The 16,759-nt window shown below is 42.0% G+C and overlaps 1 protein-coding gene across 5 annotated transcripts in view; it reads left to right on the forward strand.

Annotated features, from left to right (window-relative positions):
• LOC140734701 (contactin-1-like) overlaps positions 1-16,759 on the forward strand; it is a 715,399-nt gene that overhangs the window by 661,453 nt on the left and 37,187 nt on the right. For all 5 annotated transcript variants that reach the window (XM_073059025.1, XM_073059024.1, XM_073059023.1 and 2 more), the window contains one exon: positions 3,284-3,443. In XM_073059025.1, coding sequence (XP_072915126.1) covers positions 3,284-3,443 — 160 coding nt within the window. The remainder of the gene's footprint in view (positions 1-3,283; positions 3,444-16,759) is intronic.

Below are 16,759 nucleotides of genomic sequence, written 5' to 3' on the forward strand. Positions count from 1 at the left end.
CGGGTTATGAACAGCTGCAATTACCACACTGATCTGTAAAGAATCCCTCAGGTAACACCACCTACTGGAAGATATTTTTCCTGTCAGTTTTCTAGGCATCATGAGGGCTGTGTTTTTGGACAATCCTTTACCCAGAGACCAAGCACTTATCTCTGCAATCTCCCAGTACCCTCCCTGTCAATTTCTGTCAGAATCTCATCTGTCTCAATGAGGTCACTTCTCATTCTTCCCTACCCCAGTGAGTATGGTCAATATTGTTTAATCTTCCCAGCAACCACTGCCCTGTGTACAAGACAATAACAGCTCAGTCCTACTTAAATTCTGTGTGGCTTTTATGTGGTTGATGAATCTTTTAACCTAACCTCTTGTGGTAAAACACATGCCCAGCATTGATTACCATAGTACAAGTTTATTTTAAAGCTGCAGCCACACATGAACCTGACACTGCCCTGCAGTGTCAGAGATCTGAGCTATTTGGGGAAATCTGCAAAAACCACTGCACTTCATCCTGACAAAATGGTGTCTGATAAGGAACTTACAACATCCTTGGATTCAGAGGCCAAAACTGCATGCCGTGTTTCCAATGAAAATTCTCCAAATCACTGTTCATTCTCAACTAATCTTGCACATATTATTGCAATAACCTTGCAATGAAGACGAACGTACCATTCGCCTTCATACTCCTTTCTCTATCTGCATGTTTACTTTGTAGGATTCCTCTGCATATCAGTTTGAACTGGTTTCTTGGAAAAAAATGTGTTTCTGTTCCTCCTCCTGAAAGCGAATGACCTCACATTTTCCACATTACTCCCAATTATCAGCTACTTGTTGTCTGTTTTTCTTTGTCCATTAACCAATTCCCAGTCCATAGCAGTATATTTGGCCCCAATTCCATTTGCTTTAATTTTGTTCAGAAACATCTATGTACTATCTTACCAAAGGTCTTCTGAAAGTCCAAATACATCCCAAACATTTACATTTTCTGCTAGTTTGTAGGTCCAGTAGAGGACTCCATTCTGTAATTCCTTGCTGAATCTGCCTTTAATATTTTACAAATACCTTGCTAGTGCTTCTTTAAAAGATTCTCAGATTTTTCCTGCTACTGATGTCAGGCAACCTGATCTGTAATTCTCTCTTTTCTCCTTTCCTCCTTAAACAGTTTATTCCACTCTCAACTATTAGCTGCATTTTTAAAAAAAGGTTTTCTTGTATGTGATTTTTTTTCCTTGTTTTTCATCATCACTTTAAAATGAGGAGATTGAAGCTTCTCTCCCCCAAGCTAACTAAATTCTACTGGAGCACCGTCGAGAGTGTCCTGACCAGCTGTATCACCATCTGGTGTGGGGAATTGCAAAGCATCTGACTGCAGGACCCTGCAATGGATCGTGAAGGCTGCCGAGAGAATCATCGGAGTCTATGCACCCCCCTCCCCCCAGACCAGGACATGCACCAGAAGAATTATGTTAGCAAAGCCCTCAGCATTGTGAAGGACCCCTCCCATCTGTCCCACAATCTCTTTGACCTCCTACCGTCAGGCAGAAGGTACCACAGGATAAGAACAAGGGCTGTTAGGCTGGGTAACAGTCTTTTCCCCCAGGCTGTGAAACTTCTGAACACCCTGTTACTACCCAGTACACATTATTTGTGACAGCGTCAGTAGCATTATACTGTTGTATATTTAACTATGTGTGGTGTATGCACTTTATGTCAACTTGAACATCTGCAGAATATTTTTATTATCTGTGAATAGTACTGGGTTAATATTATTTTATGTGCTGTATGTGATATATGTACTGTGTTTTGCACCTTGTCTCCAGAGGAATTTTGTTTTATTTAGCTGTGTACATGTGCACAGTTGAATGACAATAAACCTGAAGTTGAAAATCTTTCACTCTGATTATTGATGCTGAGCCATAGAACACAATTTAATGCAGTAGATTCTGGGTAATTAAGCCATTGTTTAATCGGGGCAACTGCTTATTCTTAAAGAACAAAAACGAATCGAGAAAATAGTCAGGATTCCCTCCTTCTATTTGGGACACTATGCCACTTAAGTGAAGCAGGAGACTGTTGCCGAACAGTTTCTAACTAACAACAGAAGCATGCAGTTTGTGTGGCTGTTAGATACCACACCATGTTTAGTGTGAATAGTTTTTACCTAAATTCAGATGCATGTGCTTGTTTTGAAAAAGCAATGATTTTTGTCACTATTAGTAAAAAATAAGCAGTAAGACATTTCAGAACTGTTTTCCTCACTGCAGTTTCAAGCATTCCAGCTTGGAAAAGCCAGGATTAGCATGGACTGAAAATTGAACGATTTCACTACTTCAACTGGGAACTACAATGAATTTGAAGGCATCAACAATCATTTTGAATGTTACAATGAAAATAAAGATTTGGAGGATGCAGTTGCGGATAGCAACGTACGAAGGCAGTCCATTATCTACAATAGGGGACTGCGCTGTTTTGTTCATTCCCAGTTAATCAAAAAAACACGTCAGCATTTGCTGAATGAAGTTCTCCATCGATAATTATAAGGAACGAATACCCGGTTTTATAGTACTGTAGTAGTATTGGTAAAGTTCTAATTTGTTCTATATTTAATTGGTACATAATTTGTTGCTCAGTTAAACAGAATTTTGCCTTTTTTATACCTTTTTAGCTATTTCCATTAAAGTTCAGCTAATTGGGGCAGCTGCTTAATTGGGCCAAAATGTACTAGTGTTTCTCAATTTAACCGGAATCCACTGTACATAGTTTATCTTAATCCTCTGTGATTTAAACATTGTTTCTCCAATCTATCAACATGACTATAATCCCTGGAATCAGAGCTGGTAAATCTGTTCTCTATTTTCATATCTTTTCTGAAGTCCAGTGCCCAAAATTGGACACAGTATTTTATTTAGTTTTGCATGACTTCCTTGGCATAACTATCTCTAAGTTAAAATATCAAACTATTTATTAACTGCTTCTTAATCTTATCTTCCTGCTCCCATAGATGTGTGCTGTTACCCTTGATCTCGGCACCCACTTTAAACTACTTCATAGTGTTCTCTTTTATTCTTCCTTCCAATACATATCACTTCATACTTGTCTGCTTTAAAAGTTTCTCCTCAGTATTTTTATCCGCTCCACCTTTGCAGCATATTGCTATCTCTGAGGTTGATGGCAAGGAAGACCAGCATATATTAGGTTACCACTGAAAGAAATTAGCTGAGAAATACAAGCAATTAGCACAGTCTGGTTTACAGGATATTTAATGAAGGTTTCCTCTCCTTTTTAGGTGCTGTACAGAAGAGATGGCACAGTGAACAGCACACTCTTGCACACAGATGGACACAACATAAACATACCCATTCAAGAAGAGGGCGATTACATTGTAGAAGTAAGAGCCTACGGAGAAGGAGGAGATGGTGCAGTGAATTCGGTCAAGATTACCAAAAGTGAGTTGATGCGTCACCCTTTCTCGAGAACTTGGGTGTGTGGCTATCTGATCAAGTTGTTGAGAGTGCTGGAGCAGGGATGTGATCTTCCTTTCCCCAGTTTCCCAGTACCAGAGAGGTAGTAATTTGCTGTTAGTTGAGGGTGTGGTAGTGCAAGAAGGAAAAAGGAAATCTTAAAAATGGCTTTGTTTTTTTCACATTTCTTAATATTCCTGGATATTAACTGGAAGAGTTTATCACAGAAAGAATTTCTAACAGATCTCTGACTAATGTGGCTGCTTTATTTGCTTTAGTTTTGCCTCATTCTACTGACATACGCCTGTATTTACTTCTCTGTTGTTAAGGACCTCATTAATTCCCAGGCAGTCACTACTGTAATAAGGGAAAGAGCTGTGGTATCTCCAGATCATGCTCGTATTTCTGACGGGTGGACAAACATGGCTCTTAGAGGTGTAATCTCCTGCTAGAGCTTTGGTAGTCACGACTGACTTAGTGTTTTGCTTCAAGGGCATTGGTCAGGAGGATTCTTCTGTCATTTAAAACCATAAGAAATTAAATCAGGTATTGATCCATATACCTTTCAGTTCTGCTCTGCCACTTAATGAGGTGATGACTCATCTACTTCCCCGCCTGATCTACACGTCCTTCGAGTCCTTTAGCATCCAAACATCCATCAATCTTCCTTGAATGGTCTCAAAGGTATCAAGATCAAGGATGTCTTGCAACAGGTATATTGTATTCCGAGAGGGGAGGGTGAGCAGCCAGTGGTCGTGGTCCATATACATATCAGTGGCATAGATGGGAGCAGGCTTGAGGTACAGCAAAGGGAGTTAAAAAGCAGGACTTTCAGGGTTGCAGTCTCAGGATTGCTACCCATGCCATGTGCTGGTAAAGTGAGAAATAGATACATAGGGCAGTTCAATGCATTCAAGGTCAAGAATCAAGTTTATTTATCACATGTACGTCAAAGCGTACAATGAAACGTGATGTTTTAATTAATAATCAACACATCTGAGGGTGTGCAGGGGACAGCCCACAAGTGTCATCACACATTACAGCGCCAATGTAGTATGCCCACAATGCTTGGCAGAACACCATAGAACACAACAGAACAGAACACAACAAGCAACAAAACAACAACAGCAAAGCAACTCCCATTCCTCTCACCTACCCACTCCTCTAACCTCAAGGAGGGTAAGATAAGAAGGACGTTGGATGACCTGAGAGGTCCTAAATTTAGTTAGGTCGGAAAAGGGAGCAGACATAAGGTTTAAGAACATAATGTTAGATTGATTAGGATGGCCAAAATGAGTCATGAGAGGGAGATTCCCATGACATTTTATATTTATAGTAAAATAGTAAGGAAAAGAAGAAAAGAAGAAATCTAAAGAGGAGGTTGATCCAATCAAGGATAAAGGAAGGAATTTATGCTTGGTGTCAGAGCAAGTGGTTCAGGTATTCAGTGAGTACTTTGTGTTTGTATCTACTCATGATTCAGAAGATAAAGATGCATGGGATCCAGGGGAATTTGCAAGCTTGGATTCAAAGCTTTCCCGTTGAAGGCAGAGAGCAGTGGTGAAAGACTGAAGGTCCATGAGGTCAAGAAAAATCGGTGCTGGACCTCCGTTTGTGATATACACCAAGTGACCACTTTACTATGTATCTCCTGCACCAAATAAAGTGGTCACTGAGTGTATGTTTGTGGTCCTCTACCCATCCACCCCAAGGTTTATGATGTTGTGTTTTCAGAGATGCTCTTCTGCACACCACTGTCGTAGTGCACGGTTATTTGAGTTACTGTCACCTTCTTCTCAGCTTGAACCAATCTAGTCATTCTCCTCTGATCTCCCTCACTAACAAGGCATTTCCATCCACCAAACTGCTGCTCACTGGATGCTTTTTTTGTTTCCTGCACCATTCTCTGTAAACTCTAGAGGCTGTTCTACATGAAAGTCTGTTGTGAGTGTGTATCTAAAATGTGTATGAAAATTCTGTTGAGTGGATTAGCAAGTTTGCAGATAACACCAATACTGATGGAGTTGTGGAAAATGTAAAAGGCTATCAAAGAATACAGCAGGGTATCTGTAGATCAGTTACAGATATGGATAAAGAAGTGGCAGTTGGAGTTTAATTCAGGCAAATGGGAGGTGTTGCACTTTGGGAGGTCAAATGAAAGAAGAAGTAGCAAGTTAATGGTAGATTTCTTAATAGCATTGACATATATGAGGAATCTTTGAGTCTGGGTCCTCAGTTCACTGAAAGTGACTACACAAGTGGATAAGATGGTAAAGAAGGTATACGGCATGCCCACCTTCATTGCTGGGAGTGTTGAATATAAGAATAAGGAAGTCATGCTGCAGAAATAACAGTTCCTTATAAAACTTTCATCAGAGACTCCATTTGAAATATTGTGTGCAGTTTTGGTGTGTGCAGAGGTGGTTTACCGTGATGCTGCCTAGATTAGAGGGTGTATGCTTATAAGAAAGGGCTGGACAAATTTGTGTTTTTCTCCTTAGAGCATTCAGAGGCTGAGAGGAGACCTGATAGAGGGTTTTGAAATTATTAGAAGCAATGATAGGGTAGACAGGCAGAATTTTTTTCCTCAGGGGTAGAAATACTGAACACTAGAAGACATACAGAGTTACATAGAGCTTTCTGAGGAAGTTACAAGGAATGTTGATGAAAGCAAGGTAATGGATGTTGTCTACATGGACTTTAGCAAGGCCTTTGACAAGGTACCACATAGGAGATTAGTCAAGAAGGTCAGTCACTTGGAATTCAGGATGGGATAGTAAATTGGATCTTTAAATTGGCTTTGTGGGAGAAGCCAGAGAGTGGTAGTAGATGGTTGCCTCTCACTGGAGTGCCGCAGAGATTGGTGCTGGGTCCATTGTTTGTCATCTATATCGACGATCTGGATGATAAAATGATAAACAGGTAAATTTGTGGATGACAGCAAGATTGGGGACATGGTGGACAGTGAGGAAGCCTATCAAAGTTTTCAGCATGATCTGGACTAGCTGGAAAATGGCAGATGAAATTTAATGCAGACAAGTGTGAGATATAAGGAGGAGAAACCAGGGTAGGACTTACATATTGAGAGGTTGAGCACTGGCATCTGGGAATACAGATCCAGAATTCCTTGAAAGTGGCATCACAGGTAGATAGGGTCATAAAGAGAGCTTTTGGCATATTGGCTTTCATAAATCAAAATACTAAGTATAAGAGGTGGAATGTTATGTTGAAGATGTATAATACATTGGGGAGGCCTAATTTGGAGTATTTTGTACAGTTCTGGTCACCTAAGGCATCCATAAACTTGAAAGAATGCAGAGAAAATTACAAGTTCATTGCCAGGTCTTCAGGACCTGAATTATAGAGTGAGGTTGAATAGGTTAGGACTTTATTCCCTATAGTGTAGGAGAATGAGGAGATTTGACAATGGTATACAAAATTATGAGGGGTATAGACAGGATAAATGCAGACACGCTTTTTCCACTGAGGTTGGGTGAGATTTGAACCAGAGGTCATGGGATAAGGTGAAAGTTGAATGTTAAAGGGAAACATGATGGGGTAACTTCCTCACTCAGAGGGTGGTGACAGCGTGGAATGAGCTGCCAGTGGAAGTGGAGGATGCGGGTTCAATTTCGACATTTAAGAGAAATCTGGATAGGAATATTGACAGGGGTTTGGAGGGCATTGGTCTGGGTGCAGGTCGATGGAACAAGGCAGATTAAAAGTTGACATGGACTAGATGGGCTGAAGGATTTGTTTTTATGACTCTGACATGGTTTTAAGGTTATAGAGGGAACTTTTAAAGGTGATGTGAAGGGCAAGTTTTTTTTTACCTAGAGAATGATAGGTGCCCCCTGGATTGCATTACAAGGGTAAATGAGGCAGACAGTTGGTGAAGTTTAAGAGGCTTTCAGATAGATGCATGAATAAGAAAGGATTGGAAGGGTATAAGTGAATAAAAGGAAGAAGACTATTAAATTGACACCACACACAAAATACTGGATGAACTCAGCAGGTCAGGCAGCATCTATGGAAAAGAGCAAACAGTTGATGTTTTGGGCCGAGACCCCTAATCAGAACTCCCAATGGAGGGTCTTGGCTCGGAACGTCGACTGTACTCTTTTCCATCGATGCTGCCTGGCCTGCTGAGTTCCTCCAGCATTTTGTGTGTGTTGCTTGGATTTCCAGCATCTGCAGATTTCCTCATCTTAGCATTACGATTTGTACAGTGTCGTGGGCTGAGTGGCCTGTCCAATGCTACAGTATGATGTTCAGTGTTCTGAAAACTGAGCATCCTGAGGGCTCTATCCCTATAGGACAATCCTTTATCTGGAGACCATTCCACTGTAAACTCTGCAATCTGTCAGAACTCTCCCAGTCAATGCTTGCCAGAACCTCTCATTCTTCCCTACCCTAGTGACCAGGCCAATATTGTTCAGTCTTTCTCTGGAGAGCAATCGATACTCATCCCAGTAAACATTGTCCTGACTGCAAGACAGTATAGCTCACACCTGTTTCAATTTCCTGCTGTTTTTAGGTGGCACGTAAATCCTCTCCCCTAATTTCTTTTAGGTAAAACACATGCCCAGTCTAGATTAGCAAGCTATAAGTTTGTTCTAGAGGTGCAGTCATGCAGAACCACAGTGTCAGATCTGAGCTAAATGGGAAATCTGCAGAAGTTTCTTCATTATTTCATCCTCACAAGGAAGTGTCTGATAAAGGAACTCACGACATCCTTCCTCGGGGTCAGAGCCGAAACTGCACACTGTTTCAGATGAGCTTTCACCAAATCATTGTGCAGTCTCAACTCATCCTGCATACTTCAAAATAAGAATCTTACACTACAGGCCAGCGTGCTTTCTGTACCTGCATTTTGATTTGTAAAATATTTCTGCACACCAATTTGTTGTGGTTTCTGGGAATAAAAATATTCTTTGTGTTCCTCCTTCCAAAGCAAATGACCTCATATTTCCTACATTATTCTCCATTTAAAACTTTTTTTAAACCTCTCTCTGCCCATTTGCAGACTCTTTGGCTTAGAAATAATCTCCAATCAAAATCAGTGCACCAGACTAGCACTAGGCAGTTTAACTAGTGATGCCTCATGCTGGTCCAACTTGGATATGATACTCCATCCCATTCCTAGTGAGGATGCTTATTGTGTACTAGTTCCCAACAGATCAGTTTCCTGCTGATAGTTTGGTAGAGCTCAATTCAGCTGGCCCATTCAGACTCAATTTCAAATCAGGTCTCTGGCTCTGAATGGACACCAGTCTATTAAATTACAACACTGTATGAAATATCTACCGACACCCACTGCTGTCAAGTCCTTAGTACTAATCTGCATTTGGAAAGGAAACATCAAGCAGACTTGATGGAGTTTAGTGCCTTGTAGTTTTCATGATTTCCTTTCTATTCACTGGCAATGAGCAAGATGTTCAGCCCCTGGCTGAGTATCCAACACTGCAGCATTAGTTTTCTGTGGTCAACAATAGGCACAAAATGCCATGTTTTGCCCTCTCTCTGAGGGAAAGATCTAAGGACTCTAGTAAGCATGGTCTGCAACAACTGAGTTCAGAAACCCTGAGCAGTAGTGAGAGAGCAAAGCGTGTAGATTCTGGTCCAATTGCAGGTGGAGAAAATTGAATTATATCAGCTCTCTGCAGAGAGTAATTGAAGCCAGTTGATTTTGCTGGATGGCTCCTCTGGATGTACTGAGTGATCCTCAGGAGCACAGCGCTGATCATCAAGCTATCTCTCTTTTGCCTTCCACAAAATCAGAACCTTTGGGACTGTCTGTCTGCAAAAAGGCAAGGGAGCGATGCTTTCATTGCCAACTTCTCGTGTTCCCCAGCTGCCTGAGGAACAGTGAGTCCTTCAGTCAGATCTGTTTTCCTGTCATTTTCGGTCAGCCTAGTGCTGACTGCTGCTGCTTTTCCTGCGAAGCTCGGTTCTGGCTGGCAGAGGCAACTGCAAGAGAGATGAGAGCCTGCAAATGCTGGAGTCTGCGGGGCAGAAAAAGCAACTGCTAGTAGGACTCAGTAGGTGAAATCCTGATACCAGATCTTAACCCAAAGCAGCAATTCCTTTTACTCCTCACAGATGCTTATCACACCAGCAGTTTGGTGTTATTAGTGAAGTCTGAGCCACACAGTGGGATGTTGGCTGTTGTACACCGAAGTCATATAGTGTGAAGGGGAGCTGGTTCCACTTATTCCGAGTTCTAACAACACCAGTTTTATTTCTCCAGTTATTGGGACAGGTTGTTCTCTGGCAAGGATGTGATTGGTAAGTGGGAGGCCTTCAAAAGAGAAATTTTGAGAGTGCAGAGTTTGTATGTTCCTGTCAGGGTTAAAGGCAAAACAAATAAGAATAAGGAACCTTGGTTCTCGAGGGATATTGGAACTCTGATAAAGAAGAAGAGAGAGATGTATAACATGTATAGGCAACAGGGAGGAAATAAGATGCTTGGGGAGTATAAAAAGAGTAAGAAAATACTTACTCTAAAAGAAGACATGAGGTTGCTTTGGCAGTCAGGGTGAAGGATAATCCTAAGAGCATCTACAGGTATGTTAAGAGCAAAAGGATAGTAAGGGATAAAATTGGTCCTCTTGTAGATCAGAGTGGTCGGCTATGTATGGAACCAAAAGAAATGGGAGAGATATTATAAGGATTTTTTGCATCTGTATTTACTAAGGAAACTGGAATGGAGTCTATGGAAACAGGGCAAACAAGTAGGGAGGTCATGGAACTTATACAGAATAAAGAGGAGGAGGTGCTTGCTGTCTTGAGGCAAATCAGAGTAGATAAATCCCCAGGACCTGACAGGGTATTCCCTCGGACCTTGAGGGAGACTAGTGTTGAAATTGCAGGGGCCCTGGCAGAAATATTTAAAATGTCGATATCCACAGGTCAGGTGCCGGAGGATTGGAGGATAGCTCATGTAGTTCTGTTGTTTAAAAAAGGCTCAAAAAGTAAGCCGGGAAATTATAGGCCGATAAGTTCAACATCGGTAGTAGGTAAATTTTTGGAAGGAATACTAAGAGATAGGATCTACAAGTATTTGGATAGACAGGGACTTATTAGAAACAGTCAGCATGGCTTTGTGCGTGGTAGGTCATGTTTAACCAATCTATTAGAGTTTTTCGAGGAGGTTATAAGGAAAGTGGATGAAGGGAAGGCAGTGGACGTTGTATACATGGACTTCAGCAAGGCCTTTCACAAGGTCCCACATGGGAGGTTAGTTAGGAAGATTCATTCGCTAGGTATACATGGAGAGGTAGTAAATTGGATTAGACATTGGCTCAATGGAAGAAGCCAGAGAGTGGTAGTGGAGGATTGCTACTCTGAGTGGAGGCCTGTGACTGGTGGTGTGCCACAGGGATCAGTGCTGGGTCCATTGTTATTTGTCATCTATGTCAATGATCTGGATGATAATGTGGCAAATTGGATCAGCAAATTTGCTGATGATACAAAGAATGGAGTTGTAGTGGACAGTGAGGAAGGTTTTCAAAGCTTGCAGAGGGATTTGGACCAGTTGGAGGAATGGGCAGAAAAATGGCAGATGGAGTTTAATGCAGGCAAGTGTGAGGTATTGCACTTCAGAAGGTCAAACCAAGGTAGAGCATACAAGGTAAATGGTAGGACACTGAGGAGTGCAGTAGAACAGAGGCATCTGGGAGTACAGATACATAATTCCCTAAAAGTGGCATCACATGTAGATAGGGTTGTAAAGAGAGCTTTTGGTACATTGGCCTTTATAAATCAAAGTATTGAGTATAAGAGTTGGAATGTAATGGTGAGGTTGTATAAGACATTGGTGAGACCGAATTTGGAGTATTGTGTGCAGTTTTGGTCACCTAATTACAGGAAGGATATTAATAAGGTTGAAAGAGTGCAGAGAAGGTTTACAAGGATGTTGCCGGGGCTTGAGAAACTGAGTTACAGAGAAAGGCTGAATAGGTTAGCAATTTATTCCCTGGAGCGTAGGAGAATGAGGGGTGATTTGATAGAGGTGTATAAAGTTATGATGGGTCTAGATAGAGTAAATGCAAGCAGGCTTTTTCCACTGAGGCCAGGGGAGAAAAAAACCAGAGGTCATGGGTTAAGGGTGAAGGGGGAAAAGTTTAAAGGGAATATTAGGGGGTGGGCTTCTTCATGCAGAGAGTGGTGGGAGTGTGGAATGAGCTGCCAGATGAAGTGGTGAATGCAGGCTCACTTTTGACATTTAAGAAAAACTTGGACAGGTATATGGATGAGAGGGGTTTGGAGGGATATGGCCCCGGTGCAGGTCAGTGGGACTCGGCAGAAAAATGGTTCGGCACAGCCAAAAAGGCCCAAAAGGCCTGTTTCTGTGCTGTAATGTTCTATGGTTCTATTACCTTCCTGCCTTTCCTTTTGGTGGTCAAGAATATCTCAGGATATTAAGAGACTCTGTGATAGCACATCTAGCAATGGTATTCCTTTGTCACCATCTGCTAGCCGCCTGCTTCTCTGCCACCATAGCACCTCTTCTTCCAATTCCTTCCGGGAAGCCTTGTGAAAAGGCCGACCCTTTATATTTCTGAGGTGAAAGAGCAGACGACAATCAATATCAGGTAACTATATCAGGAGAGAACTGCAAAGCAGCCACAGAAATCAGAATCCTACTTGAGGAACCTTGCACTTCTTGCCTTCTGGTTGGTCCCAGCAGCTTTTACCATGAACTTTGACCGTGCTCTGCAGAAGCGACACTTGGTGATGTTACACTGTAGATGGTGTGTTTTATTCTGAATCTCACAGTAATTGCTCACTATGGGAAGTAAACAATCATCGACAAAAGTCATGATGTCATTATAAATATTCCATTTGTAGGGTGACAGCGTACTACAGATAGCAGAGCTGATGGCCTCAAGGCTTCACAGACCTGGGTTTACTCCTAACTGTGGTGAGAGGAGTTTGCACATTGCCCATGTGGGCTTCCACGAGATGTGCTGGTTTCAGCTCACATCCTAAGGATGTCTTTGGTGCTTAGCTGAGTGGTGGAATTTGGTCAGAGTAAGTGGATGGGAATGTGGGGAGAATAAAAAATAGGATTAATGTAAATGTTCAGCACAGACTCAGTGGGCTGAAGGGCCTGTATCTATGCTGACTGACTAGGACCCTTGCAGGATCTGGAGTCAGGAGCCAAGGTGTGAAATACAGCAGTCAGTGTGATTTTTTAAAAAGTTTAAATAAGACATGTGAAGCCAGTGAGCACAGTAGGTCACAGAACTGTTGGAAGGCTGCAAACCTTATAAGTGCTTTTTCTCAAGGAGAAGTTATTAATTGAAAAGCCAGCACCTTTTTCCCAAGGCGGCAATGGCGAATACCAGAGGACATCTGTTGAAGGTGAGTGGAGGAAAGTTTAGAAGAGATGTCAGAGGTAGGATTTTTACACAGAGTGGTGGCTGCCTGGAGCGCACTGCCAGGGATGTTGGTAAAGGCTAATATAATTGGGATATTTAAGAGACTCTTAGATCGGTACATGGATATAAAATGGAGGGTTAATGGCTGAGTAGGGGGGAAGGGTTAGATTGATCATGGAGTAGGTCCGGATCAAATTGCGCAAATTGTACAAAAAAAGTAAACAAAAACACATGAAACATGAACTGCAGAGTTCCTGAAGATTAGTCCACAGCTGCGGAGCCTGGTGAGCGCTGAGGCAAGTGAGGCCCGTGTGGGAGCTCAATGGCTGCAGGGTGACAACTGCTCCCAAACCTGATGGCCTGACACCCAAGACTCCTGCACCTCCCGCTCAATGGCAGCAGCAAGAAAAGAGTGAGAAAGGTCAAACGCAGGTAGATGACACTGAGCACCTGTGCGTTTTCTGTTCTCACCCTCGACGATCTTAATCGTTCTCAACCTTTAATCGGTGCAAAGTAATGGAGCCAACCACGGGTTCATGTGCCACCATCAGAAACAATGCAGCCACCCCAACCCTGGCCATAACTGCACTCTCCACTCTCATCCTCGGATGAATTCCCCAGGAGATCGCAAAACGTCAGATCATTTAATTGGTTCAAAAATACACCCTTAAAAGGGAAATTACAGACTGCGATCGATCACGGTTCAGAAGATGTATATCTAGAAGAAGAGTATCTAGCTGTTTTGTGAGCAGTCTGCAACATGTCACCGTTGGTCACTGGCACCATCTTGAATGTGAAAAAATTCATGAAAATTTTTAGGGTGATGAAGACTTTCTTTATTTTATCAGCAATGTGTGGTGCATTTCACACTCATAATTGTTTGATAAATGCCTTCCTTACCTACATTTGCACAGCTGTTTGAAACTTTCGGAAGCTGTTTCTGAGGCCATTTTGCAATTTAATTCCATATCACTTCCTCCAAATCTGCAAAGGCCAACTAATTATTTCCAGCTGCAGTGAAAGATCCCTTCAGCCCTGTGAACATTGCATTAGTGCATCCAACTGACATAATCATGCTGTATCAAAATGCAGTTCTGTGGCACCTCGTTGCATTTCCAACTCTTTTGTAGATGGCTAAAGCTGCAGCTACAGTCTGACGGTTGTTTCATGGTTTATTTTTACAGAGGCCTCCTGAGACTTGTCGACCTTCACCATGACTTGAACTAGGGATGGCCAACACTCTTCGTTTGGGCTGAGAAACCATCCCTAGGTTCAGAATGCCCAACTTAACAACACCTTCAGTTACAAATGAACTCTAAATTGCTAAATTCAAAACATCTGAAGTACAGTCAAAATTGTTCCTATGAATGGTAGAACTAGTTTTCTGTCTACCCCACTTTTAGTAATAGTTCTTCCTTATCAGTTTTATGTGCTTTTGATGCCATTCATTACCATACAATGGAGGTAGTGTTATATCAAGTATTTTTTTGTATTTTCCAATTTATTGGCAAAATTGTCTTATCAACATCTATCTCTTGTTGATTTCCTGGGGATAGCTTGTATTTACAAGCAAAAGCAACTTTAGTGAGGTAATACAGCATGCATTTATAATTGCTGGAAATCCAGATGAGTCAACTGCAACGGAGTGAAAACAAATCAGTATAATCTATCGATTCTCTAATATTTGACAAAGCCAGTGACAATATCAATGACCTTTGATACATTAAACACCATTACATATACTGTATATCCTGTATGACAGAATACTCCTTCTGTCATACACTGCTGATCTGCTGCTTCAGTCACCATTAATTGCTGCTAATCCACATGTAAAATCATTAAGTAAACCTATTTCACTGAGGCAGCTAATCTTACAACTCCTATGTGCATCGGCTTTAATGTAGTCAAGCATGTCATCTAGACTAGTGGGCAAAATTCAATATGAGACACATTGGGTTTCTCCAAGGTTCTTACTGTATATCCAAGAAAGTGGGCAAATTATACTCTTCATTTTCACTGAAAGTTGATGTATGGCTTGGAGATCAAAATGTTCTGCAGTATTTTTGGGTATAGTTCATTTCAATCTTCTTGCTGTTGTTATTACCATAATGTTTTCATTCAGTTGTGTAGTGGTTCAAGAATTGGACAGTGAAATAATAGTTATTAATAGTTAGCGTTTGTACACTTTGCTCACCCCGCATTAACTCTAAAGTTGTGTGTGCTCTCCTCAGTGAAGACTTCAGGCTCTGCTTTTCTGCAGAGACCCAGGCAGGAAGTAAAGGACCATTGAGCTCACACTAACTGTTCATCCCAAGAGCAGGATGATGGATTGGTGTTCCGGGTCCCTGAGTACAGATGTGCCTACAGTCTGGATTGTGGGTTACAGAAGGAGTCCCATCCATTTTCACCCTGCTACACTGTTACACTCTAGTGTGCTGAATTAAAGTGTCATCTGCTTACCATTTCAATGATGAAAGGCAGCAATGTTTGATGCAACTAACTGAGAAAATCACTTAACATGCATTCTGTTTCTGTGGAATCCTCATAGAGTCCCGTATGATTAAGAGACCTTCCATTCCAGATCTCCGGGGACAGTAATGAGGCCAGTGTGGAGCCCACAGACTCTTCCCTTGGTGGGGCTAGCAGATGGGTAGGTTATGGGATAGTGCTCTCTTTCCACAACACCTATGCTCCTATGTGCTTTTAATTCATGGACTCAGGTTTCTCACTCAAATGCTTCTTCTCTGCATTGACCAATTGTGGGCCAGAAACTCCTGAGAGTCAATGGGAGATGTCACTTCCTTGAATCTTTCCCTTCATCCACTTGGTTGTCCCTCCCCTTGACAGAATGATTGGAGCAGTGTGCTGACTTTGGGTGCCTCTTCTGGGGCAAGTGAGTGATAAGACCATCCTTCATGTATATATGTTACTGCTTTGCCAGTGGGGAAAGAAAGGGCATGAAATAGTTTTCTGCTGCCTCTCACTGCACTCCAACAGCTGAGTGAAGAGTGAACTATTTCATCCATTTAACAAACTGCACAGAGGGCTACCGTCCTGCTGATAACCAAAGGAATTAGTTTGCTGACAGGGGCATTGTGGGCTCAGTCTTAGGACAGTGATTCTTTAGGGAGCACACAGACACATTAACACAGGAAGTTAATGTGCAGGAATAGCAAACAATTTTGAAGTTAAGTGGCCCATTAGTCTTCATTGCAAGAGGGGCTGAGTACAGAGGGAGTATCTTATTGCATTTACACAGGCCCCTGCTGAGACTGCACATTGAACACTGCATACTGGTCCGGTTCCTTTATCTTTGGAAGGATGTACTAAGCCTCCAACCTGATGGCATGAATAGCAATTTCTCCTTCCAGCAAAATAATTTTTCCCTCCCCCTTCCCACTTCTTCTATTCGCCTGTCTTATCTCTTCTTTACCTGCCTGTCACCTCCCCCTGATGTCCCTCCTTCCCTTTCTCCTATAGTTCTCTCTCCTCTCCTGCAGATTCCTTCATCTCCAGCCCTTTACCTTTCCCACCCACCTGGCTTCACCTATCACAACTTGCTATCCTTCTTCCCCATCCCCCACCATTTTATTCTGGTGTCATTCCCCCTTCCTTTCCAGTCCTGAAGAAAGGTCTCGGCTTGAAACATTAACTATTTGTTAGTTTCCATGGATGCTGCCTGATCTGCTGAGTTCCTCCAGCATTTTGTGTGTGCTGCTTTAGACTTCCCACATCTGCAGAATCTTTTGTGTTTATGGTATGTGCAGTAGATGGAGTGCAAAGAGTGTTTACTATACTGATTCCTGGGAAAGCGGGTTTGTTATAGACAGCAAAGTTAAGCAGACATGACCTACACTGTCTGGAGCTTAGAAAGAAAAGAGGTGATTTGGAAGTCTTGAGAGAGTAGATGAAGAG

This window comes from Hemitrygon akajei, chromosome 10 (assembly GCF_048418815.1).
Source record: "Hemitrygon akajei chromosome 10, sHemAka1.3, whole genome shotgun sequence".
NCBI lineage: Eukaryota > Metazoa > Chordata > Chondrichthyes > Myliobatiformes > Dasyatidae > Hemitrygon > Hemitrygon akajei.